This window comes from Crocodylus siamensis, chromosome 4, assembly GCF_052110815.1.
Source record: "Crocodylus siamensis isolate JL-2025a chromosome 4, ASM5211081v1, whole genome shotgun sequence".
NCBI classification, from domain to species: Eukaryota; Metazoa; Chordata; order Crocodylia; family Crocodylidae; genus Crocodylus; species Crocodylus siamensis.
In genome coordinates this window covers 168,845,893-168,872,341 of record NC_143398.1, presented here as the reverse complement: position 1 = coordinate 168,872,341, position 26,449 = coordinate 168,845,893, and the positions used below count along the sequence as shown (strand labels likewise).

At 45.6% G+C, this 26,449-nt stretch overlaps 1 protein-coding gene across 3 annotated transcripts in view; it reads right to left on the bottom strand.

Annotated features, from left to right (window-relative positions):
* LOC149867161 (uncharacterized) overlaps nt 1-23,365 on the bottom strand; it is a 28,683-nt gene extending 5,318 nt beyond the window's left edge. Inside the window, exons 1-8 of one of the 3 annotated variants that reach the window (XM_090044856.1) lie at nt 23,220-23,365; nt 22,496-22,657; nt 21,084-21,259; nt 20,684-20,761; nt 18,967-19,073; nt 15,897-16,171; nt 12,607-14,583; nt 1,217-1,343 (exon numbers count right to left, since the gene is read on the bottom strand). In XM_090044856.1, the coding sequence (XP_089900982.1) occupies nt 1,217-1,343; nt 12,607-14,583; nt 15,897-16,171; nt 18,967-19,073; nt 20,684-20,761; nt 21,084-21,259; nt 22,496-22,637 (2,882 nt within the window). In that variant the 5' untranslated portion in view covers nt 22,638-22,657; nt 23,220-23,365. The other 2 variants (XM_090044855.1, XM_090044857.1) reach the window with 2 other exon arrangements.
* Nucleotides 23,366-26,449: the final 3,084 nt, after the last annotated feature.

Genomic DNA, 26,449 nt, shown 5'->3' with positions numbered 1-26,449 from the left:
AAAACAAGTCAAATGGTTATGGTCTTGGTCTTAGTTAGTATATATGTAAGTTTTACTATTAAAGCTATTTTTGGTTTGGAGATTTGCTTCCTGTCTTAACTTAATAGCTAAATCAGTAAAAGCCAAAAGTTTCATATCGACATAGCTTATCCCGCCTCCAAAATAGGAACACCTATGTCTATAAAGAGTTTTATAATGGCAACTGCATCCAAACAGGAGGCTGTAGAGGTGTAACCCCCTAGCAAGGCAAGGCCTTCCACAGAAAGCTATGAATATAAAACAGAGCTATCCTCAAAGTGGTAAAATGTTGCCCACAGTAATGACAGAGTATACTGTGTTTCACAATATATGGAAATCAGCAGCCATTGCTTGCTTTGTGTACTCTGATGCACCCACAGAAACGTCAGTATGAAACCTTTAAAGTCTTCTTCTGACAGAGGGTACATGCATGTATTCTCCACAACAACGTGACTGAAAATAGGATTTGTATCTTTATTATAAATACACATAAATGTTTGTCTAAGAATATTAAGTATAAATATTATTTTCTACTAATAGGTCTAGTATATTTATGAAACTGAATACTTGCCTCATGACTGACTGAACATCACAGCTCAAATATCTCTTACTCAAAGGAATGTGTACAAATGCAGTTTTAGTCTTAATTTTAAACAATAATGAATCCTGGCAGGCAATAAAAGTAATTATAGTAGCAGAAGTGGGTGCTAGACATTCCCCTCGCACAGTACGTCATCGGATTTGCTAACAGGTTCCCGTGCAAGCCTGTGGTCTAAACTCAGTATGGTCGATGTGGTACAAGCAAGTGGAGGCCAGAAATATAGAAAGGATGAGTGCTGAAGATAAAGCTATGCAGTCACCTGGGAAGGGCCCAGGCCTGCAGACTCGTACAGAGATTCTCACTCAGCCTCCCATTGGTTTCAAAGGTATCCCAGGCAGGCTGGAGAATCTATCTAGGCAGATTTCTGTGAGATCAGGTCCTACAACATATACATATTTCAGGGATCCATTTATTTTTGTTGCGTTAACATTCTTTCTCTATGTTTCTTGGAGGTGAGATGAGGAGGGGAGCAGAGCCATTCCAAACATTAGGAATAACGGTTCTGCATGTATACAAGAAAAGCCCATTTCCTCACATACCCAATTCCAGAACAAAAGTTTAGGGAAGAGGTAGCTTGTAGGATAAAAAAATACCAACCAATTGAGCTTTGGTTCTTTATAGCAAGCTGGATCCCGCCTCTGTCTACTCGGACGTGCTGAAGCTTCTTCAGAGCTACTAGACAATAAAAAACTGGTGTTGGTCAGCTCCTGCAGCACTCTGATGTCTGTCAAGACAGTTACATTTGAAAAGGAGTTATTCAATTGTTACAAATCACTGACTGAACCCCAAGATACTATTTGCACATATGAGGAGAGAAAAATTAAACTTCTTGTCAGAATTCTTCAAATGTTGATGTAGCACCATTCTCTTCTGTGGGCTAATACAGCATCCATACCTACTCTCTCCTATCTAAAACCAGATTCTTCAAAATCCAGTTCATTGATAAGTTTTTATTGCAGTAACTGCCTCCAGTCTCCAATCAGTGCTAAAGCCCATTGGACTAAGCTTGGCCATGCAACTAATTCTTCTTTACAGAATTTACACGTTAAAAGAGATAGTAAGCAGGTAAAAAAGGAACAACTACACTAAAAGGTGTTTATGGCATCAAAGCTATCTGGGATAATTCCAATGCTACATGCTTAATCTGAGGGAAACTGCAGCATTTCCTAAAAAGCTCATATAATAAAATAAGCTAATGGACAAGATACGATCATAAAAACACTTTCTAATTAACAAGCTTCAATATTCATGTTATAAGCTTCAGAGTACACATACAGGCTTTATAACATGGTAGACAATGCCTATTTAGGGAGAATACAACATACTAAATCCATTCTGAGACAGAAAAAAAACCTAACACCTACAAAGTTCCCATACTGCAGCAACTCAGCTCTTTGTATCCATCAACTCCTCTGATAGTTCCATCAACCCTCAATGTGCAGTGTTGTAGTACAAGTCAAGGGTCACATCTACACAAAACGTTTACTGGGCGGTTGAATAATTAACTAACTGTGCAGTAAACATCTCAGTGTCTACATGTGTGTCAGGGTGCATGAAACTAATAAACTCCACAGCAGGGTAGGACTTGTAAATACAAGTCCTACCCTGCTGTGGAGTTTTTTTCCATGCAGAGCAGCGCACCCATAGATGTTGAGCTGGCTGGCTGGGGCACAAGGGTGCTTTAGTGCCAAGGCTGTCTGCCACCCTTGTGCCTATACCCTTTGCAGCACACTAAGCTGAGACGGAGCAGCCCTGGGCTGGCAGGTTGACCACCCTGGGTCCTGTGCCAACTGGGGCTGTAGTGACCTGGCTCAATGTCCTACCAGCCAGGCGCATGTGTAAACTGCATGCCAGGGAGCAATAAACTGTGGTGCAATAAGCAAAACAATGTTTTTTGGAGCAATAAGCTCCATAGTTTATTGCTGTCCCCTAATGGCACATGTAGAGGCACCCAAGTAGAGATAAGTCCCTTGAGCATGTTTTCCCAACCCACAAAAACATTTACATTAACCGTACTAAATTTACAATTTTGATGCGTTCCAAAGCAAGGTGGCAACAAAATATTTCCATGTTCAAGGAGATCTCTCCAAAGGGTTGGATTATTTATGCATACGAAGTCTATGTGTAGTGATGTAACAAGCAGAGTTGGCACCAGAGGCACGTGCTGCAGGTACAGCAGCCTTACCCAGGCTGGGAACTCCTAAGCAGTCCCCAGCTGAGCTGTTGTTATTTCTGCTGCATGCTCTGCCTGCCCTGGTTGTTGCTCTTAAAGAGTTCTTGACACAGGTGTAGTGCTGGGGTGTAGTCTCTGCAGGAGTAGGGGGCAATTCCAGCACCTGTTCTAACTTGGAACCCAGGGCAGATGTCCACATAACTCAATGCTATTTAGGCTACTGTCTATGAGGCAAAAAAGGAATCATTAAAGTGGTCACTATGTGAAAAGTGCACTCATATCTATCACTCCAGGATGAAGGTTTAAAAAATGCTTAGCCATGATTAAGCCCATCCCACTGACTTACATAAAAGCAAAGCTAAAGGGCTGTTGCTACTGAAGCTAACTTTTGCTCTGCCCCTAGAGGAGTCAGCATATATCAGAACATAACATGTTGCCCTGAAAGCACAAATCCGTCCCTGAAAACCATTAGATAAGCCAGTAAAAGTGCTCTTCTGTTGGCACAGATACATCTGAGCCAGTGATTCTGCTGGCAAGAGGGTATGATCATCTCACAACTCTTAACTATACTGTCAGGAAAAAAAAAAAATCTCATGTAAACCAGAGCTCAGGCTGATGCTACAAGTCACATTTTTCCCTATTCCATAACTTAGTTGTTAAAACAAGCCCCAACACAAGTTACACTAACTTGAGCCCCATCATACACAAAAACCCTAACCTGTATGCAGTATTTTTTTTCCTTTAGTTTGCTATTCCAGAATGCATCACCATTAGAGTCTGGATCTGAATTGGGGCCTGAGGTGAGTTTGATGCACCTGTCTTAAAACAAGAGCTACAACAAGATCTAAACCTCCAATAGCGAATCTCAGTGCCTCTAAGTATCATTTTCTTTGCCAAAATAATGCAAATAAATTAGAGCCAGTTCTCAGACATACAAGAGCTGCTTGAGTAAGCAACATTGTTTAAAGTAGTGGTTTTCAACTGGGGCTCTGCAAGAGCCCTCAAGGGAGCCACAGCAACAGTGTTCAGTGTTTCACATGCTCCTACATCAGGACTTTCCGGTCAGCTTAAAACAGGCAGGAGCTGTCTCAAGCTGTACAGCTCTTTCTGTTACCCGTTTGCCCCCACATCTCCTCCAGGAAACAGGCATGGATGAAACCGTCTCATCCGCTTCTGTTTCCTGGAGTGGGGTTCCCAACCTTTTTTATATGGCAGACCAGCAAACTCGCTCAAAGAATTCTGGCACACCAGGTATAGAAACAACCGAATTTACATATTTAAATGTGTAGATATTTGAATATGCAAATGTTTAAATGTCTGTTTTTAAATAATTAAATTTTGAGCCTGGGTGCGAGCACCAGAAGACCCTGCAGGGGAGAGGGCTGCACAGGCAGTGGCCCAAAGCGATCCAGCTGGGGCTGCCTGGGAAGAAGGGGCACCGATGCCTTTCCTAGGAGCAAGCAGCAGAGCTGCCTCCCTGTCCTAGGCATTTCCCTACCAGCATCTCCCCACTCACAGGAGGCAGGAGTGGGGCAGGGCACACAGAGCTGGCTGCCCACCTCCCAGGGCTGCCCTACTAGCCAGCTTTAACCCTGCACGTGACTGCCAGCAGGAAACTGCTTGCCTGGGAGAACAGACAGGGGGTCCAAGCAGGGGGCTCATGCCATGACCTGGTAGCCAACCCTTCAGGGCCCAGTACTGGGCTGCAGCCCGATGGTTGGGAACTGCTGTCCTGCAGCAATTGGGGTGCCAGACCAGGAAGAGCTCCACCGCACAAGACAGCTCCTGCCTGCTTTAAGCTGATCAGAAAGCCCTCATGCAAGCAGAACAAACACACGTGGCACAACACTTCCCAGAAAGCCTGTGTACCACAGTTGCACATCCCTTCCCAGCAGCCAAACCCAGCTCAGAAGCACGCAGGTAAGCCAAGGAAGCACCAAAAGTGGTTCGCAGCTAGGGATGCTGCTGGAATCAAAAAAAAGTGGTGGTAGGGTGTCCTGACCCTGAAACAGTCAAGAACCACTGGTTTAAAGACATTTCAGATGAACAGACATGCCTACAGTTCCCAAAACAGGAAGAGAAGCAAAAAGAACAAACGCCTACAATGATCCTTCAGCTTTTTCTTTAACTGCAAACAGTATCCAGAAATTCTAGCAAAAATACAAGTAAATTCCAAGTAACTTGAGCCAAACAAAGATGCAGTAAACTTCTATGGATGAGGTGATCGTAAATCTCCCATTGTGACATTCTGCTCCTTCCCTGCTCAGCTGATCACACCAAAGAGCTCAGAGGATGCACTGAAGATCAAAAGGGGAGTGTGGAAGGGAGCACCAGAGATCAGTTTTTCTAAAAAAACCAAAAAAACCCCCACACACACGTGTTCTGGGCCTCCTGCTGAAGAACAAAAATCACTCATTTGATTAAACCAATGGGATACCTAGGACAAGTGTTTAAAGTGGGACTATTTTGGTGAAAATGAGATGTTTCGTCAGCCTATTTATGGGCTGAGAACTTATTTATAGATTAGGATTCTAAACCTACTGACTGGACAGGCTTCACATCAGCCCCAAGCTTTGTACAACCCTTCTTTAATGTCATTAGTGCTTGACAGTAGATGCAGGTCAAAACGGCCCCGCTGTGCCTCTCCATTTCCTGGAGACACCATGCAGGGCTAGTGCTGGAAGCAGCTACAGCATAGATTAGTGGCTGTATAGCATGGATCTATACAGCTGGAAGCAGCTACAGCATAGATCAAATCTGAGGATAGGATCCCTCTATCTTTCAGACCCAGGGGACCCATGCTTGCCTCTCCTTTCCAGCAACAAGGAGAAGGAAGGAGAGGAGAAAACCTCCAAAGGAAGCAACTCCACACTCTGAACAAGCTAAGCAGACCCAGAGAAAGAAACGCTGAGTGATCGTCATAGGTGACTCCATCCTGAGAGGTACAGAGGGTCCCATCTGTTGCCAGAGCCCCTCGATATGCAAGGTCTACTGCCTGGAGCAAAGATTCAGGATGTGACGGGGATGATCAGGGCCATTACCCAGCCCACCGATTACTAACCGATGGTCCTAATCCATGTGGGCACTAATGATGCGGCCAGAAGCCCTGATCACAGATTACCACACTCTGGGGGGCATGCTGAAGGAGATAGGGGCACAGGTGGTATTCTCTTCTGTCCTACCAGTGAGCAGATGCGGAAGATGACATGAGACCTGCATCAGAGAGGTCAACTGCAATTTTGAGAATGGTGTCTCGAGGCGGGCTTCGGCTTCCTAGACAATGACCCACACATCAGGACGAGAGACATGCTTGGGTGGGATGGGCTTTACCTTTCCCCCAAAGGTAACCGTGTGTTCTCTTCTAGGTTGTCTGATCTTCTCCGGTGGACTTTAAACTAGGCTTGTCCGGGGAAGGGGAAGACGAGGGCAGAAGCAGCCCTCGACCACTAAACCAAGCATCACCCCCAAGAACAGCCCAGCCTAGACCGACGACGAGCAAAACAAATACCCACGTAAGCAACAGGGGCCTGGGTAGTACTGAGATTAGGGGGGCCAGTGCATGCATCTTCAGGAGACCTCAAATGCCTCTACACTAATGCTCATAGTATGGGGAACAAGCAGGAGGAACTCACCCTCCTGCTAGCCGACATCAACCCAGACATAATGGGGCTCACCAAAACGTGGTGGGACCCAACACACGATTGGGCAATGAATATCAAGGGCTATAGGCTGTACAGGAGGGATAGGACAGGGAGGAGAGGTGGGGGTGTGGTGCTCTACATCAGGGAGAAATATACATCCTCAGCAAGTGGCACTGGGTCAGAGAAGGGGCACACTGAAGTGCTCTGGGTTAGAATACAAGGAAGTCAAGGAGAAAGGGACTTAACAGTAGGAGTCTACTATAGAACAGCCAACCAAGGGGAAGAGCTAGACTGGAAATTCTTAAGTCAGGTCACAGAGGTAGTTAGGTCAAAGGACAACGTCATCCTGGGTGACCCGAACTTTCCAGACATCTGCTGGGAAGAGCAGTCAGCCAGGTCTGACCGCTCACGTAGGTTCCTATCCAAGATACAGGACCTCCAGCTAACCCAGGAGGTGCACAGCCCCACCAGGGGAGATGCCTTGTTGGATCTGGTCCTGGCCACGGGCGACGACCTTGATGAGGGGTCTGCAGGTGCTAGACCACCTGGGCAACAGTGATCATCAGCTGCTGGAATTCACCATCCAGTGCAAGGTGGTAAAGGCCTGCAGCAAGGCAGGAGCTCTGGACTTCAAGAGAGCAGATTTCAACGAGGTAAGTAGAATAGTCGGGGAGGCACTGAGGTCCCAGAGGGGAGGGGGAGTCGAGTGTACAGGAAGAGTGGTCGTTCCTTAAGGAGACTATCCTCCAAGCCCAAAGGGAGGTAATCCCAACACGGATCAAAGGCGGCAGGAGGACACAAAAGCCCCCATGGCTCACCAAAAGCATACAAGAATGTCTCCTAGTTAAAAAGGAGGCATACACCTAATGGAAGGGAGGGGCCATCACCAGGGAGGACTATACCTCAGTTGCTCAGGGCTGTAGGGGGACAGTCAGGAAGGCTAAGGCAGAGATGGAACTAGGACTAACTACTCAGATCAAGGACAAGAAGTCCTTTTTTAAATACATAGGGGGCAAAAAGAAGGTCCTGGGTAACATGGGGCCCCTGCCGGACATGCTAGGAAATCTGGTCATCACACCAGACAGCAAAGCTAACCTATTTAACATTTTCTTTGCCTCCAAGTTTCTCAGCACGGACTGGGTCACCCCCTCCCACCAGGACTACCGTAGGTCCCAGGGGAGGTGCACCCAGGCCTAGGGTCAGTGAGGAACTAGTCAGGGAACTTCTGGAGGGACTGGATGTATTTAAATCAGCAGGTCCTGATGATCTCCACTCCAGAGTCCTGAGGGAATTAGCAGAGGTCATTGCGGGACCCCGGTACAGCTTTATGAGCACTCGTGGTGCTCTGGCGTGGTGCCAGAGGACTGGAAAAGGGACAATGTGGTTCCCATTTTCAAAAAAGCAAGGAAGGAGGACCCAGGAAACTATAGGCCAGTCAGTCTTACCTCAGTCTTGGGTAAGCTTTTTGAGAGAGTTATCCTGGCACATGTCCACGAAGGGCCAGCAGGGGAGATTGTGTTTAGGGGCAACCAACACGGGTTCATTAGCGGCAGGTCCTGTCAGACCAATCTGGTGGCCTTCTATGACCAGGTCACAAAATCCTTAGATGCAGGTGTAGCAGTGGACATAGTCTTTCTGGACTTTAGGAAGGCCTTCAACACCGTCTCTCACCCCATTCTCATTAAAAAACTAGGGGACTGTGGCGTTGACACCTACACAGTAAATGGGTCACTAGTTGGCTGGAGGACCGCACCCAGAGAGTGGTGGTGGACAGGTCATTTTCAACCTGGACAGATGTGGGCAGTGGGGTTCCCCAGGGCTCAGTCCTTGGGCCCACACTGTTCAACATCTTCATCAGCGACTTGGACGGGGAGTAAACACACTGTTCAAATTCACAGACGACACTAAAATGTGGGGGATGTGGGCATGCTAGAAGGGAAGAATAGGCTGCAATCAGACCTAGACAGGTTACAGGAGTGGGCAGATGAGAACAGGATGGGTTTCAACACTGTCAAGTGCAGGGTACTGCACCTGGGGAGGAAGAACCAGCAGCATACCTACAGGCTGGGGAACTCCCTTCTCATCAGGACAGAGGCAGAAAAGGACCTTGGAGTCATTATTGATGCCAAAATGAACATGGGCCAGCAGTGTGGGGAAGTGGTCAGGAAGGCCAACTGTACCTTGTCATGCATCCAAAGATGCATCTCAAGCAGGTCCAAGGAGGTGATACTCCCCCTCTATGCGACACTGGTCAGATCGCAGTTGGAGTACTACGTCCAGTTCTGGGTGCCGCATTTCAGAAGGGATGTAGACAACATGGAGAGGGTCCAGAGGAGGGCCACCCACATAATCAGGAGTCACCAAGGCAGGCCCTACAAGGAGAGGTTAAGGGACCTCTCCTTAAAAACTGATATTTTTAACAGTTTCTTTGCCTCTGTTTTCTTGAACAGGGACCAGGATATCCCACCTACCATAGGGACAATCTCAGGGATAGCTCTGTCAGGCCTTCAATCAGCACAGATGTAGTTAGGGATCTTCTGGAAGGGCTAGACATTTTTAAATCTGCAGGTCCAGATGCCCTCCACCCAAGGGTGTTGAGGGAGCTGGCAGGGGTCATCGCAGAACCCTTGGCCCAACTATATGAGCATTCGTGGTCATCTGGCCAGGTGCCAGAGGATTGGAAACTGGCTAATGTGGTCCCAATTTTCAAGAAGGGGAGGAAGGAGGACCCAAGTAACTATAGACCTGTAAGCCTTACCTCAGTGCTCAGGAAGATCTTGGAGAGAATCATCAAGGAGCATATCTGTCGGGGGGCAGCAGGGGAGATCATGCTCAAGGGCAACCAGCATGGGTTCAAAGGCAGGTCCTGCCTAACCAACCTGATTGCCTTTTATGACCAATTAGCTAAATCCTTGGATGCTGGTGTTGCTATGGACGTAGTCTTTCTAGACTTTAAGAAGGCATTTGACACTGTCTCTCACCCCATCCTCATCAATAAATTAAGCGACTGTGGCATTGATGCCTACACAGTTGGATGGGTAAAAAATTGGCTGATGTGGTACATCCAGAGTAGTGATGGTTGGGTTGTACTCAACCTGCCAAGATGTGAGCAGTGGGGTACCCCAGGGCTCAGTCCTTGGGCCCTCACTGTTTAACATCTTCATCAGCGACTTGGACGAAGGGGTGGAAAGCACGCTGTTCAAGTTTGCTAATGACACTAAGATGTGGGGCGAGGTGGACACACTTGAAGGGAGAGACAGGCTGCAACTAGATTTAGACAGACTACAAAAGTGGGCAGATGAGAATAGGATGGGGTTCAACGTAGACAAATGCAGGGTGCTGCACCTTGGGAGAAGGAATCCACAGCATACATACAGGCGGGGGGGTTACCCTCTTGAAAGCACAGAGGCAGAACGGGATCTTGGAGTCATTATTGACTCCAAGATGAACAATGTCAGACCGCAGCCAGCAAAGTCAGCCATACCTTGTCATCCATCCAAAGATGCAACTCAAGCCAATCCAGAGAGGTGATCCTTCCCCTCTATGCGACTTTGGTCAGGCCACAGTTGGAGTACTGTGTCCAGTACTGGGCACCACACTTCAAAAGGGATGTGGCCAGCCTGGAGAGGGTTCAGAGGAGAGCCATCTGCTTGGTGAGAAGGCAGCAGGGCAGGCCCTATGAGGAGAGACTGAGGGACCTGAACCTGTTCAGCCTCAGCAAGAGGAGGCTGAGGGGGGACCTGGGGGCTGCCTACAAACCCATCAGGGGAGATCAACAGTAAATAGGAAGAGCCCATTTCTCCCCAGCACCACCTGGGGTGACAAGGAACAATGGTAATAAGCTGATGGAGAATAGGTTTAGGTTAGAGATCAGTTAGGGTGGCCAAAATCTGGAACCAACTTCCCAGGGAAGTGATCCTCACCCCTACCTTGGGCAAATTCAAGAGGAGGTTGGATGATCATTTGTCTGGGGTCCTGTGAACCCAGCATTCATTCCTGCTTGTGGTGAGGGGTCAGGCTAGATGATCTGTTCAGGTCCCTCCTGACCCTAGCTACTGTGAAACTATAACACCTGAACCTGTTCAACCTCCACAAGGGAAGGCTGAGGGGGGATCTAGTGGTCATTTACAAACTGGTCAGGGGGTACCAGCAGGCATTGGGGGAGTCCCTGTTCTCCCAAGCACTACCAGGAGTGACACGAAATAACAAGCTGGCAGAGGGTAGATTTAGGCTAGATATCAGGAGGCGCTACTTCACAGTCAGGGAGGCTAGGATCTGGAACCAACTTCCAAGAGAAGTTGTGCTGGCTCCTACCCTGGGGGTCTTTAAGAGGAGGCTGGATGAACACCTCACCAGGGTCGTTTGACCCCAGTACGCTTTCCTGCTATGGCAGGGGGTCGGACTTGATGATCTGCTCAGGTCCCTTCCGACCCTACTAACTATGAAACAAGCTAAAGCTGTGACTGTGAAGTTAACAGGCAAGACATCTCAGCTAGGAAAAGCCAACTTTTCCCTCTCCTGCCACCCCCCACCCCAAAGGCAGACAATGGGCTCCAAATGGTCCTTCCTGAAAGGAATCTGTGATCAGGCTGGGTTGAGCCACTGGGGGCTCTGCTACAAGGCCTTGCTGCACTGCACTGCACCACGCTGCCCAGACTATTCCCACCACAGAAACCCAACTGCCCTAAAAAGTCACCTCCATTCCACAGGGAGAGCCTCCCCTCTACCTGTTTTATAGGGCTCCCCTTTCACTTATTTTCCTCCCTACCTTCCCTTTCCCTTCCCTCTTTAGGCAATATGCCAAAAACAGGCAGCTTCCACTAAGATGGAAGAACTTGTGGTGTTATTACGAATTCTGCCATATATACGAATTCTGCCATATATAGATATTTTGCACAACACTCATTCCGAAAAGGAATCTTATTTTGCATTAAACAATAAACTTCTAAACATTATACTTAAAATCCACTAAGTGCCATTAGACACCTTCAGAGTGAGATGGAATCTCACCCTTAGTCTCTGTGCCTTGTAGTATTGCTCCAGGGGCGGGTACATTAAAGATTTGGGGTGTTCAGACCCCATGGTGACAGGAGCCACAGCAGTAAATTTCTAGAACAGTGATTCTCAACCATGATACCTCCAGGCACAAGCGCTCTGTTAATAAAAATCACAGTTATTCATGCATGTTTTTTTCCAGTTTGTTTAAAAATATGCCTCCAGTCATGTTATTTTTTTTTATCCACTGTAATATGTATTCTTAAATGGGGTACCACTAAATTCAGAAAAGTTATGGAGAGAGGCCTTGAGCCTCCAAAGGGTGAGACCCACTGATTTAATGAGTCACAACAGAAAGTATTTATTGTACTAAAATATTAATCACTATTACCAGTCCCCTATAGCAAGGGTGCCAAACTCATCTGGCCCTGTGGACTAAATGAGTGGTGTGGGGTTGATCAGCAGGCTGGATCAAACCCACAGCCCCCATCTCCTTCCTCCTCTCCCAGAATACCTGATCTGGCAGTACTTCAGCTGGCCTGGGACACACACTGCGCACAGCACAGATCCTGGAGCAGCTGGAAGAGACACTGTATGTGGAACAGTCCAGCCAGAATGACAGCCATACTGCATGCAATGCCTGCTCCAGCCAGTCTGGGATCCATGCTGCATGTGGTGCCTGAAAGTGCTGCATGCAGCGCACACAGGTCCTGGACCAGATGAAGTGGCCGCCATGTGCAGCACGTGAAACAGAGTAGGTACCACATGTGGAAGTCAGGCCAGTGTGGCCACCACATGTGGCAAGGCTGCCGCTCCAGCCAAACAACACCACATATGATGCCCCTCTGGCTACTCTGGGATCTGCATTGCATGCAGCATTGGTCCCAGATCAGTTGAAGCAGTTGCCAATAAGGCATGCTGGGATAGGGGAAGTGAAGTGGGCAGGAAAGGTGGAGGGGGACCATAAGCTGGATCCGCCTGCTGACCCACCCCATGGCACAAGCATGTGGCATGCCTTGTGTGGGTCTGATCAAACCTAAGGGCAGCACCGGAGGCCAGACAGTGGAGCTCCACGGGCAGGATCTGGCCCATGGGCCATATGCTTGACACCTCTGCCCTACAGACTGCAGTATACATAACCTATAATGATAAGCCCTTCCTTTTAACCAGCCACTTACCAGTTCTTTGTGAAGACGTGTTTTCTGAATGTTTTTTAGAGTTCGCCTCTGCATTCTCCTTCCTATGTTTGCTACAAGACGTCTGCTCCATGTTGCTTTCTTTGAATATTGCAGGGTTCTTTTGTGGAAGAGTTGAAGCTTTTTCTGGAATATCATAGGTTTCGTGGCTTGGCAGCTCTAAGCCTGGAAGACTTGTTACCTTGGAGCTGAGGGGACTGATGGGTAAAGCTGAAGAATGGGTCACAGAGGAGAAATCAAAGAGGTCTGGATTTTCCATCATGGAATTATTCACAGCTGGCTCACTGATCAGTTCCTCCAAGTAGGAATCTGGCTCAGCTTTGATGACTGAAACAGGACAGAACATTTTGCACATATGACTGTCCTGCTTAGGTTCAGTTTCTGCTAAACTGTGAAGAACAGCCTGAGCCACAACACTCTCTTGGCCCACACAGTGAGCCTCAGGTAGGTCAATGATTGCTGAAGCAACCTCTTTCTTCAAGGCACTCCTATCGCTATGGATTCCCTCTGGCAAATTCTCTCCAGGACTGTCAGCAATTTCTTCACTGCTCTGAATTGCAGAGGTTTTCTGAATTTTCTGAATCTTGTTAGTTTTGTCCCCACAAGTACTCCAAGACGATGTATTTTCATCACCCACTAAGTCTTGCTGTACTGAACTAAACCTCACCCTAAGATGGGAAAGGGCAGCAGTGTCCGTTTTCCTGTTAGGTTTAGGATTACCTGGAAAATCCTTATACTTCTTTTTTTCAAATTGTGGAATATCTACACCTGGACCAACAGTCTCTGCATCATTTCTCTGATAACAATTATTCTCCTTGCCAGTTTTTCTCTTGCCCATCTGATTTTTTTTCACTTGCTCTTCATTTTTGCTTATTTTGACCTCTGGCTTTTTTTTACTACTTTGCAGCTTTTCCTCACTAGAGGAATCTGTTTTGTTGATTTCACTCTTTTTCATATTTGCTTTTTGTTTTACACCTTTCACATTCACACCCAATTTTAATGCATGTTGGTTGGAGACCTGTTCCAAGCAAGGTGAACTCTGAAGACTGGAGTCATCTGACGAAGCTCTATCACTTAATGGGAGAACACTTGGACTTTTGGACTTAATCTCCACACTTATAGCTTCTTTATTTATTTCCTGTTGTAAGGAGTCATTTTTTCCCAGCTTATTTGATGGCTCTTCACTCACCACATATGTTCTTCTACTAATTTTGCCTTTACTGCAACGATTGGTACTCTCCTTCACATTGAAGTTACTACTTTTCTGTAAGGTTACCTGTTCCAAAGCATCCAGGCAAGCCAGCTGTGTGGACTTGAGTGCTTCAGATTTACTGCTGCTCATACTTTTAGCCTGGAGGAGCTGCTTAGAACTTTGTGGTCTCTCTTCATTAATGCATGGGTCAGAGCTACTTTTAGAATTGCTTTTACTCACAGCTCTCTTTTTCTTTGTGCTGATCTTCCCAACAGGTAGAGGTTCAATAGCTCTGCTGTTACTTTCATTTTTTCCCTCTATTGTAACAAATCCAGGGACTCGACTGAAGTTATGATTCCTGTGAGCACCGCATACCATTTCCTCTGGTGGCAGCTCGTCAACAACAACCATTTTATTCAAGGATTCCAAGTTCAGAGGGCTATCAGGTTGATGAAGTGAATTCTCAAGACAGGGAGTGCTCAATTTTATGGTTGCATTTATTTCATTAGCACTGCTGTCTCCTCCACCAGTGCTCCAGCTGGACATTCGATCTGGTATAATGGCTTGCTTAAAATCCACAACAGACGATGGCGTACTTGTTGTAAAAAGAGTGGAACGTTTCTTCCTTTCTGTAACATGCCCACGTAATTGTGCCACACTGTCACTCCATGGTCTTCTAGGGTCATCCAACTGGGGTAATGGAAGATTATTATCCAGGTTACATGCTGGGAAATCCTGGGAACTCTGCTGGATACAGGATGAGGATTCTGCAGCGAATGATCATTCTGGTTAGCAAAAGGCAATGGACTAAATAAAAACAAACTTTCCCCAGAACCACAAAATCCCACAAACTCACATATATGGTCACCATAATATAATACAGATGGCTTCAAAGGCAAGACAGCTCTTATTAGACAACCTAGTGCTTTTCTACTGGAGAATTCACACACCATGTGTGTGGCAGAGATACTTATATAGCTCATCTCTCAATAGGGGAATGACTCAAAGCAAAACACAACTTCTCCAAGTAGAAGTCTTGTGGATATTCAAAATCCAGACCTGAGTTAGTATTTATAGTAACCTGTTAGTATTATTTATACTAACTCAGGTCTGGATTTTGAACATCCACAAGACTTCTACTTCTTCACAAGACTTGAGGTTCTTAAGCGATAGTACTTAAGAACCTCAAGTCACAGATCAGAACCCCTTTATTCTAGGGGCTGTACAAACATCTGGTACTGTAATCCTTTAAATGCAAAACTATCATTTATTCCCATTTGTAGTGGCTGAACTCAACAAATCAACATAAGTTTTTGCCATCTAATAGCTCTTAGATTTTATCCTAATTTTAAAGCTCTCTCGATAGATCAGGATTCATTATCCACTACAACTCAGCATTCATGCTGAAGTCAGTTGCTGGAAAGAATATTGCTCCACATTTCTTAGCTATACCCTCTGTATAATGTCAAAATAGTGCCTCACAGGAGTACTAGGCTGGTCTCCACTGCCCAAATAGACCCATTTGCACAGTCACCAAATTAGACAAAAATAATACAGCAGTAGGATGAAGCCATGAACAATAACCCTTAGGGAAAAATCAGCTTTTCTATTCCAAGCAAAGTTCTAATAGTTTATATATTAGCGAACTGGCTGGTAAGCATGCAACTTCCTGGACAGGATCAGAATTGCTTATAAAGGATACATTTTCAAAAACCAACAGATTCTTTTTGACACAAAAAGAAAGGACTGTCTGCTTTGGAAACAAGGGCATACAAGTTCTCTCTGTAAACACTTAGAGAAGGTATTGGTAGTTCCCATTGAGAGGTCTGAGATGAACCCCTATAAGGCATGAAGTTCACATGCAGCTACAATATGGTAGCAAACTAACAAACAAGTCTTGTATAGCCACAGATTGTTCCAATAATGTCATTCTTGGGATACCAATACAGCCAGAGGATAGTTTATCATATCAGCTTCTACTTTAGTCTATAACCATTCTACACTGCATGACAAAGCATTATTTCTAAGCACAAACAAATAACAAAAAGTCATTCAAGCAAAAGATGAAGATGCAATTTACCTCCAAAACCAATATGAGAATCAACAAAGAGTTGTTCCGTTTTGCCTACTTCATTCAATTCCTGTGCATTTTTCTCATAGCTCTGTAATGCCTCTTGAACATGTTGTGGAGGGGAAGGTTCTTTTAAGACAACAGTTGTGGTTTTACCCGGGTCATCTAGAATGGACTTTTGGTTCCCTACTGGGAAGGTCTGCACTTCTGCTGTGCAGCTGCCACTTTGCCTTTTTCCATCCTCCACCTCAGAGACTGGGACTCGCATTGGTATTGCTAGAGGTCTGAAGAGAGACAAGGTTGACAGCAAAAAGAAATGGCAACAGTGGAGCACATGATCTAACACTTACATGCCCCTCAACCCAGCACTAAATTCCATCCCTGCACAGGGCAGCACATAATTTTAAGCACATTCCTGAATATATAAAGGGCAGAAATAAAGAGGAACACAAGCTGGCTGAGTGGAATTTGTTTTCTGCCAAGTTGCAATTGCATACAGGGAAGGAATGTGTCTCTGCCTTAAGACACAAACTTTGCAGGAAGAAAAAAGAATCAGAAGGATGATGAAAGGAAGGTCATACAGAGCACAATTCAAACAGCAATTTCTAGGGCTGTGATTACACCAGGACCAGAAATCTCACCGTGACAGGAAACAAATCTTCAAATATATTATTTCAAAGGACAGATCCCATTTGTGACTGCCTTCCCAAAACACATACCTAAACTACACTTGTGCCCAGATTCCTACTGAATATATATATATATAGCATTGTAAAGATGCACGTCGTTTTAGCAACAAAGATCCCAGCTCATGAAAGCACTTGAACATGTATAAAACTTTAAGCACCTGGCTAGTCCTATCAACTCTGTATGCTTAAAACATGCATGCTGAGGTGTTCTGCTAGACTACGGCCACAGATTATAACTATTAACAATACAAAGTATAATTGCAAAGGGGACAATGAAACTACAGATAGAAGTAAACCATGCCAACAACATGTGTTCCATGTGTTCACAGGACTGAATCTATAAGATCTCCCTTCCCCAGATGTAACCACAATCTGAAGATGAAACAGGAGAGAACAGGAGGGGCTACATGTAATGCATGAGAAAGTAAAAACTAGATTGAGGATGTATGTTTTCACATAAACGCACTTGAAAGAGAGGGAAGGGTAGTTTTTATGTAGGAGGGCAGGAAGTGCATTCTATTCAAACAGGGTAATATGGGAGAAGCATAAGCCTAAGATGGGGAAAGTGGGGGAAGAAGGCGGAGGAGAGGCAGGAAACAAAGATTGGGAAAAAATAAGCAGCAGAACACGGAATAGCTAAATGGAAGAGAAACAAAGGGAAACAGCAAATTGGATACGCAACTGAAATGCATGTGCGTACACTGTAGCTTCACAGATGAGCACTGGACTGATGCTCAGATCTGGGTTCCATTTCCAGCTGTCACTGGTCTGCTGGATGACTGTGAACAAGTCACTTCACTGTCCCAGCCTGTTTTCCCACATGGGAATGGAAGCAATGACCACATTGACCTCCTCTGAATTCATCCATTAAAATTTCTACACAATGGGTGTGTCTGCATGCAATGCTTAATGCATAGTAGCCTAACAACACTGTGCAGTAGCACGTCACAACATAGACAGTGTTAATACACTAGTACACAGTATTAGGCTACTACACACTAGTGTCACTAAAAAGGTGTTCACTGGCAATACTGCACAGTGACTCTAGTTACTGTGCATTTAGCTACTTCATTAAGCAAGTACTAAATTAAATGCACAGTAACTACTGTGTATTAATGAACATGTAGATGCACCCAGTAGGTCCTTGTAATTTTCAGGTTAAGTGGTTGGAGCTGCTTCTTTTGTATGACATTTTAAGATTACAACATTCATAGATTAATATCTAAATTTGATAAAATTTGATTGCTTCAGGGGTATCTGTATGGATTGATTTTAGATCACCATTAAATGATCTAATTGGGCAATTCATTGACAATGTATTGCACTGTCTGAAAAAAATCACAACCGACTGTCTTTGATTCTCCACTTATGGAGTAGGCATCCACATTTTCCATGAAGTGTCCACATCTGATTCAGGAAGGACCAAATCTTTCTCAGTAGGTCAAATCCTGGCTGGAGGACTGTAGAGTCACTGACTATGCATTTCTGCAGCAGGTTGGTATTTTCCCAGGTTTCCCTCCATTGGTGCTGTTATCATCAAAGCTTCTTGGCAGATTTTCAGAAGAGTTTTCTAGATTTGAGCCTATTTAGTGATGATGTGCTGATGTCCTTGTTGACTGGAAGGTTTGGGTTACTGGTGACCTTATGGTATTCCTTCATGCATGTGGCATTGCAGTAGAGCTATGGGGGAGCCATGGCAATGACATACTTTTTAACATTCCTGATGTAATCTGCATAGCTGCATTTAACTGTGTATCAACAATCTTTATGTGCATGCTTTTGTTCCAGACTGAGGAGCAATATTTTGCTGTAGAGAAAACAAATGCTAAAGTAGCCATTCAAAGTGTGGTTGTATTTGCTCCCCAAGTTGTTCCAGTTTACGCACAAGGTTAACTCGTGCTTTCCTTTTTGTAGCAACACTCTGCAGATGTTCATGAAAGGTAAGGCTCTGATGGAGAGTTATGCCAAGATATTTTGGGAACTTCTCATGCTTAACCTCTTCTCCACAGAAAGTGATGGTGAGTTTCTAGATGTTGTGGGTGTTGTTTACATGAAATTATGTGAGAAGTTTTCCTTGGATCTGGGGGGAGTCTCCAACATGCAAAATATTCTTCAAGTAATTTGAGGTCTTCGCAAAGATCTGAGATTTTGTGCTTAGCTTGGTAGACTCACTTCAGTGCATTTACCCTCTAGACTTGCTAACTGGAGAGGAGGATGCAGCCCTTTTATTCTAAACACACATTTCACCATAGATTTGAGAACGAAAAAATAAAAGTCTCAACATTTACACCCCAATTTTTTTCCCCCTCCTTATTCCAGACAAGCAGGTACAGATCAGGTTTATAAAAACCCAGGATGGAACGTGACTACATTTGACTTTTTAGGCTTACCTGACAAGTGGAGATACTCCAAGCTGCCCATCTGTGAGGTCATCAGGCCAGCTGTCTTCAGCACCACTGTCCTTCTGACTAGATGATGATTGAGACCTCAGATGGTACTAGAGCATGGAGCAATGGAACAGCCCAGTTAAGAGCTCCATAATAACTATGTACTATACTGCAACAGAGTAAGAGAAGCTCCGATTCTGGACTTAAATTTTTGGGATGCCAACAGTGGAAACGTACAAGTACTTTAAATAGTAAACTTGCATTTACAGACTCTCCCATTTAAATAAACAATGGGAATACTGGAGTTATTTGGAAAAAAAAAAGATATAGGACATTGCCCTCTTCAAAAGTAAAATGGAACAAGCCAGAAGTGAGGAGCCAGGAGACTGCACTGACATGTCTCTGAGGAGCATAATCACTTTATGAAAAGTTTAAGTTTTGATTAAAAACAAAACAAGTTTCTAGCTCTTATAAAAGGGGAAGTTTGCTTTCCAAACCTGAACCGATGTGATATTTTGTTTCAGAGAGACCGCAACTCCTACAAGAGATCCATGAACTCTGCATTTAGCTTACAGTGCTGTTATGTCTGACATCTAATGATAGTAATTTAAATGTCTTCATAGTTAAACTGTTTCACTGTACACTATAGTATTGTGGTAGCAACCGGAAGTCGTAATCAGGAACTAGGGCCTTGTGCTGGGAACTGGACAAACAAGGAAAGGGGAAAACGGTCCCTGTCCCAGACAGCTAAATGTTGTTTAACTGAGGACTACTCTGGAAGACCTGAAGCATTTGTGGTACTGGGAGAAAATACCACACCTATATTCTGTCATGGTACCAGACTTGGGATCTCACTCACACTTAATGAAGGCCTGGCCTACCCACAGATTATATCCATCATAGTAGTTAGGGGCATGATGGTGTTTGCCGAAATAGTTAAACCAGTACAATCCCTACTGTGGATGCAGTTATATCAGCCTTCCTTACTCCCATTCTTGTGTGGCCTTAGACTGTACCTACTTTGGTACCAAGTGAAGATTTCAAATACTTACACAGATCTAAACTGATCTACACTGCAAGTTCTTGCTGGTATGAATACTGTTAGTTAAGTGTACGTATCAGGTGAAAATCACCCCCAACACCATTACAATTTTTTCAATACATCACACCACCAAATACAACACAAACCTTGCTTTCAAGAGGCAGAACGAAAAAAACTCTTCCCTTGAGAGCCTCAGCCAAAGTGGGGGTGGGAGAAATATACACAGCCAACAATTAGGGAGTCCTGCAGCATTACTTTCTCGCACCACCTACACCAGCAGAGGCAGAAACTGCTACTAGTATTACCCTATTTCCTCACTTATAATGCAGTCCCCAATTTCCAAAAGCAGTATAAGGGAAAGGTGCTTGCAGTATTAGAGAAAATATGGTAAAACCACATCAGCAAAGTCTACATCTTCTACTGACAGGTGTTCTGCCAGTACAAGCTGAATCTCCAGCTGAGCCCTTGAATGCTTGTAGTTGCCAAGTCGGAAAAGATAAATCAAAATGATTGGAGAGGGGCAGCGTAGAGTGCAAGGACACCAATAAAGATGCTGCATTGTGTTCTCAGTAAGCAGGACCAGTAAGATTTTTCAAAGAATGAAGTCAGCAATTGTCATTAGATAAAGAGCCAGACAAATTCCTTCCATCACAGAGTGCTACTAACCCAGAAGCTTACCTCAGACAGTCTGCTCATCTTAATTGCAGTCATCAGGTTACCATTCATAAAGTCCTCTAGTTCTTTAAGAGTTTTATTCTGTATCAAAAAAGGACTTAAATTAAAAGATAAATTCTTTTAGTTTTAATTTAAAGTAGACAGAAATGTGACTCAACCTTACGGGACAACATGGATATGAAAGTAGGTTTTATCTACATTAAAGATGGAACTGTGTTTTAAACTCCATCGCCATGCAGCTACAAGAAAGAATGGGATCAAAGTTTAATGGTACCTTTTTCACAAAAAAAATAGATATTAAAATCTGGTATGTTTTGACAGGGAGGAAGAGGGGGCAAATAAATTAAACAAATGTACTCTCTATTTGGTAGTCTCTATGAAAGTCATGGCATTAGTCTCATACCAGAAAACATAATTTTTGCCGCAACACAGCATTCTGAAAGTGACATCTCTCCACTTCCTTCTGTAGTGACATCTTCTCATAGACCAGTCTTTGGGTATTCGCCTTCTCAGCACTGAGGGCCAAGGCCAGAGCTTTATTATTGCGTTTTAAGGAGACCTTTATGGTAGAAGAGTTGTCTACAGGGAAAAGAACAAATAGGTATTTTGTTACACGATTCTTAATGCTGTGCCCCTTACAGAACTAATCTACAGTAATCAAAGCCCCAAATGCTACCTTTCTGTATCTCAGTGAGGCTCTGCACAGGAACCAGGGACTACCACATACACTTCTGTAGGCAATCAGGACCCACATTCTCATTTGTGCCTCTTCCTTCTGCCACTGTTAGTATAATGCTGTTTTCTGTGGCCTACCCTAATCTCAGCATACAAACTAACACATCTACAGACCCCCTTCTCATATATCACCAGCAAAGTAACATCGCTTATCCATGGACAGCACCAGTGACTCCCCATCCACTGTAGGGATTTTCAGAATTGTCCCAGTTCATTAAAAAGGGGGAAGAGAACAGTGAGCTTTCATAGAACAAATCAAGCTCACAGCAACTTTCATTTATATTGAGCCAGTCTCCCTTCACTCAGTCACATTGTGCAATATTTTCAGTTCCTGCCATAATAGGAACAACCTTCCTGCATCTTTTCACCTTATCTACCCTTCTCCTACTTTTAAGCTCTCCACTCCCCCATCTCTCTATAATTATTCTAACTGCGCTACTTATTTTACATTCATGGGATAGTTTTGGACACAGGTTACTTGAAGGAGTAAAGGTGATGTGAACCTCTGATCCATGGCCTTTTTCATGTAAGTAAATACCTGTGTCCTGCACAGACACATTGGCTTTGATGGCATTGTTTCTGCCCTGCAGAAAACACTTCAGGATCAGTACCTGAAGTTGCATTGTACTGAAGAAATGAACACACTGTTCAAAGTTAGTTTTCAAGTAGGATGGTACTAACAGAAGTCTGAGAGAAAAGACCCGCATTATGAAGTGCATCTCTCCATACCCGAGAAGAAAAAAGGACAGTCCTGTTCAGCCATCAAATTACTGTTGCAAAACTGAAGACTGATTTTACTGGTAAGGTGCTGGTCTGGGATTTAGAGGACCTATGTTCAATTCTAGGCTCTGCCACAGACTTTCAGTGATCTTGGGCAAGTCACTTAATCTCTCCATGCTTCAAATCCCCATCTGTGAAATGAGGCAATAGCAGCTCTTCGCTCCCCATTTTATAGATTTTAACAATACACTCACTGGCCGGACAACTCTTTCCATCTGCTAACAGCACCTAGTGCAGTACAGCCCAGATCTTACTTAGGGCCTCTCAATGTTAATCAAGTACAAACAAATGCTCACTCACTTATGATTTTAGTTTTGATCTTCGACACGATGGAAGCATTCAGCTTTGCCGTCTTTAGAGCGCCATTTTTCTTCTCCCTCATCCGCTCTCGCACGCCGCTTAGCAAGAAAAGAGACGTTTCCGTGCTTTCCGCAGACGCCATGGCCGAAGAGCCCCGTTTCTCTGCAACAGATAGGGGACAGATACCCAATGCAGTTAGCGCTTGCCATTTTTTCCAGAAAGCAAAGCCCGCCAACACCAGCAAACAACACTCCCGCCCAGCCAACATATGGGTGCCAAAAGGAATTAAAAGGAGTTTTTATTTTTCCTACAGCGACACCCTGGCACCCTTTACAACCCCGCTGTCTGTCTTTCCCAAAGTGGGAAAGGTGGCAAAGCCCTTGGGCACTGGCAATGTGTTGGCGGCCACTTCTATGCCTTGGCGAAGAGGTGGGCGAGGGCCTGGCCTTTCCCCACTCAGGGCCGCTCCATTGTCTGACTAGAGGGAAAGCCAGGGGGCGGCTCCTGCATGGCAGGGGACTCGGGGCACTCAGCAGCCCCGGCCCGGCCGCCCTGACACGCGGAGCTCCACCCGCTGGCCGCCCGCTGAGTACCGCTGCTCTGGAGGTTTCCCCTGCCCCCGCAGGGCCCGTCCCCCGCGCGCGCACCCACGGCCCGGGGGGTGTCAGGGGAGCCCCGGCCCGGGCGGCCGCCACGACCCGCCGCGCGACACCGCCGTACCCACCGCGCCAGTTTGAACCGCGTCACGTGGGTCGCGACCAACGGCTCGCAGCGCCGGGGGCGGGGAAGCCCCGCCCCCGCCCGGCCGGACTGCGCTCTGCTCTCGCCCCCGGGGTCCTGCCCCGGCCGCCGCTGGTGGGGCCCGCTGAGGCTGTAGCAGCAGCAAACCCGTTGCGATGCAGCGTTAATTTTGGCTTTAAGCCCACCTTATGAAGGCGGGAGACTCCTCCCTAGCGTGCTCCTGGGCCCTAAGGGCTGAGGGCGAGCGAAACCCGGGCGCACCCGAGCCTCAAGCCTCCAGGCTTGGGTCTGCAAGTAGGATGCCCACCAAAGGATTTGGGAACAGCTGAAGCCCCAGGTGGGGGTGGGGGATGTCTGCCGGTAGTAGGGCCTGTTTTGGTTCTGGACTGACTCACAGACTAGGAATTGATTTGGCCAATTTGGCTTGGAATACGATTTTTTTTTAATTACATTTTAACTGCCTGGCTTCCTTGCATGCACATGTACAGGCCTCTGGCTGTTTTACCACTCCATCCAGGAAGAGCACAGGACATCTGCAGACACTTCCTCAGCTTGATGAAGGGTGTTTGGACCCAAAAGCTTGCTAAGCAGAATTTTCCAGCTATTTGAATTGGTCTTATAAAAGATATCAGATTTCCCCAAAGAGCCTTGTCAATGTAAATAACATTCATTCAAAGGTGTCCCTCACTTTGGAAACTTAGGTTAGATACTAGGAAAAAGTCTTTCACTGGGAGGGTAGTAAAGCACTGTACAGGTTACCCATAAAGGTTGTGGACTCTTCATCCTTGAAGGTTTTTAAGATCCGGGTGGACAAAGCCTTGGCTGGAACGATCTAGTTAGGTACCGGGCTGGGGGCTGGACTACATGCAACCCTCATTTTCTGTGATTCTGCAATCTGGGCCACACTGCCTCAGCCAGCCCCTGGATATGTTCAGGGAATGGATGATGTGCCTGACTTCACCAACCCAGTTAACAGCCTTGCTGCCCTTTCAACAGTGGAAGTGGTGACTGCCGGTCAGGAAAACCCAGTGTCTTTGAGATTTTTCTTTTGAGCCTTGTGGTACACGACACTCTTCTTAAAGAAGTTCCAGTTCCTGGGAGCACATGATTGTCAGAGAATTGCAGCTTTCTTTCAGGGAGCAAAGGTTTGGGTGGATAGGTAAATGCGTAAGCAACACACAGGACCTGGATACGAGCACCTGGGGTTCACACGCAGCATGTTACAGGAGGATCTTGAAGATTAAAGCCCTTGGCAGACAATTTAATGGCATGATGTGACCTGATCCCAGATCCCAACAACTGTGTGTCCTGCCAGGCTGCAAGTATATGGCAGGAGGCAGAGCTGTCCCTTGGGAGGAGGCAAGTTGGAGTGACTGCCCCAGGCCCTGCACTTTGGGGGGCCCCATGGACAGTGCCATACAGGCCCCACTGAGGGCACCACCACTCTGCATGGCTGCCGCATTCCACCAACTTCGCACTCCAACTGCTTGTCACCCACCCCCACTCCAACTGCTTGCTATCCCCCCTCCTCCCCTCTGCTTCACTCTCCAGCCACTTGCCATCCCCCTCTCTCCCCCTTGCTCCTGCCACTCACCATCTCCCCCACCTGCTCCACACAGACCCTGCACAGGTTGATATGCCCTGGGCCTCTAGGGTCAGCTCTGGCAGGAGGCATAATTCTGGGAATGAGGGATAAGATCCCAAACACACCCTTTCAACTTGCTAGCTTATGTGGATCCTGAGCGCATGATCCTGGGCTCCATCTGCACTTACAAGTTGGAAGCTGTGCACAGTGCAGCTCTACTCAGGGCTACCAGAGGCACTGGTCTACAAGTGCCAGCCACTCTGAGATCCTAGGCTGCCTTAGTCCCTATGCCAACAATCAGCTGATTGTCAGCATGGGAGCTGGGGCAGCCAACGGTCTCCAACCAGGCCTGGGCATGCCACGCATTCAACTTAAGGCTCCATACAAGCCAGCTACAACAATATTCTATATTAGATGTGGAACACCTTTGTGGCTGGTTTACTATTCTATGGTGCATGTTGTCACACAAGCCTTTCCTTTTAAGGTTTGCTTGAATACAATTGGCCAGCGAAGTATACATGGAAAAACAATGTTCAGCCCCTCATGCAGAATACATACTCAGCCCCATTTACACAGTCCCATATTTGACCTTGCGGCCAACCCATATTGAGGCATGTTTGCAGATGCAGCACTTAGTGAGCTGTATCACTTCAGCACTGATTCTCTTAAAGCATGTGTATGAGAGAAGCATCTTCATCAAAGACAATGGAATTACAGCAAGAGTCAAACAGAAGCAGACACTGGCTGCCTAACCCAGTTCCATACTAGCACTGACACCACCTACAATAAAAGAATCTCTTGAAAAAGTCAATTACTTGGCTTGGGAATGAAATTGAATGACATTAGGAGAAGTGAAATCAGAGGAGATTTCCCAGAAGTTAACTAAATTATATGACATTAAGAGGACTTGTAAACTGCATTTCTTGAGGCCATCACAACAGCTTTGTAGCAGAGACAACATCATAATCAAGTCCTATAATCAGGTTCTACATCAATTGCTGTTTACAATATTTAGGAGGAGTCATTCCAAATCTAGTCTTATGTTACAAATTGCAAACGATAACACTTCCCAAAATATAAACTCCATCTGCCTTGCTTTTTACCTACCTGGTTTAATGATTTGTTGTTGACACTGGCCATATGCGAAGTATATCATTACTGGATTTTGGTAGGTAGCAAGGAGGGCATTTTGTAGATTGTCTTGAGATTTGTTTGTTTTTCAAATTCTTCCTAGTATGAGTGCAAATATACTGGTAAACTAGGCCAAGCAGCAAGTAGCTAACAGCACAGCCCACAATGCTAGCCTTAGTTACCAGGAAGAAAACACTGGCTCCAATAAGAGTTTTGCCATTTGTTCAATGTGTCCAGGATTTTGTCCCTGTTAACCATCCTCTTTAAACCCCCCATTCTTGCTTACTATAGGTAGCTACTTTCACAAAAGATTAAATCCACCTCTCTTGTCATCCAGCCATCAATGTTTCAGACCAGCAATGCAGATGCTTGGAAACCCAATTCCTCAACGTGTAAAAGGATCGCTTAAACTCCAGGCCAGGAGCCTAACCCCAGAGCACAGGGTTTTTTATTTCTTTCAGTTCAGCAGCATTGTTTCCAAGCAACAGGAGGAAGCT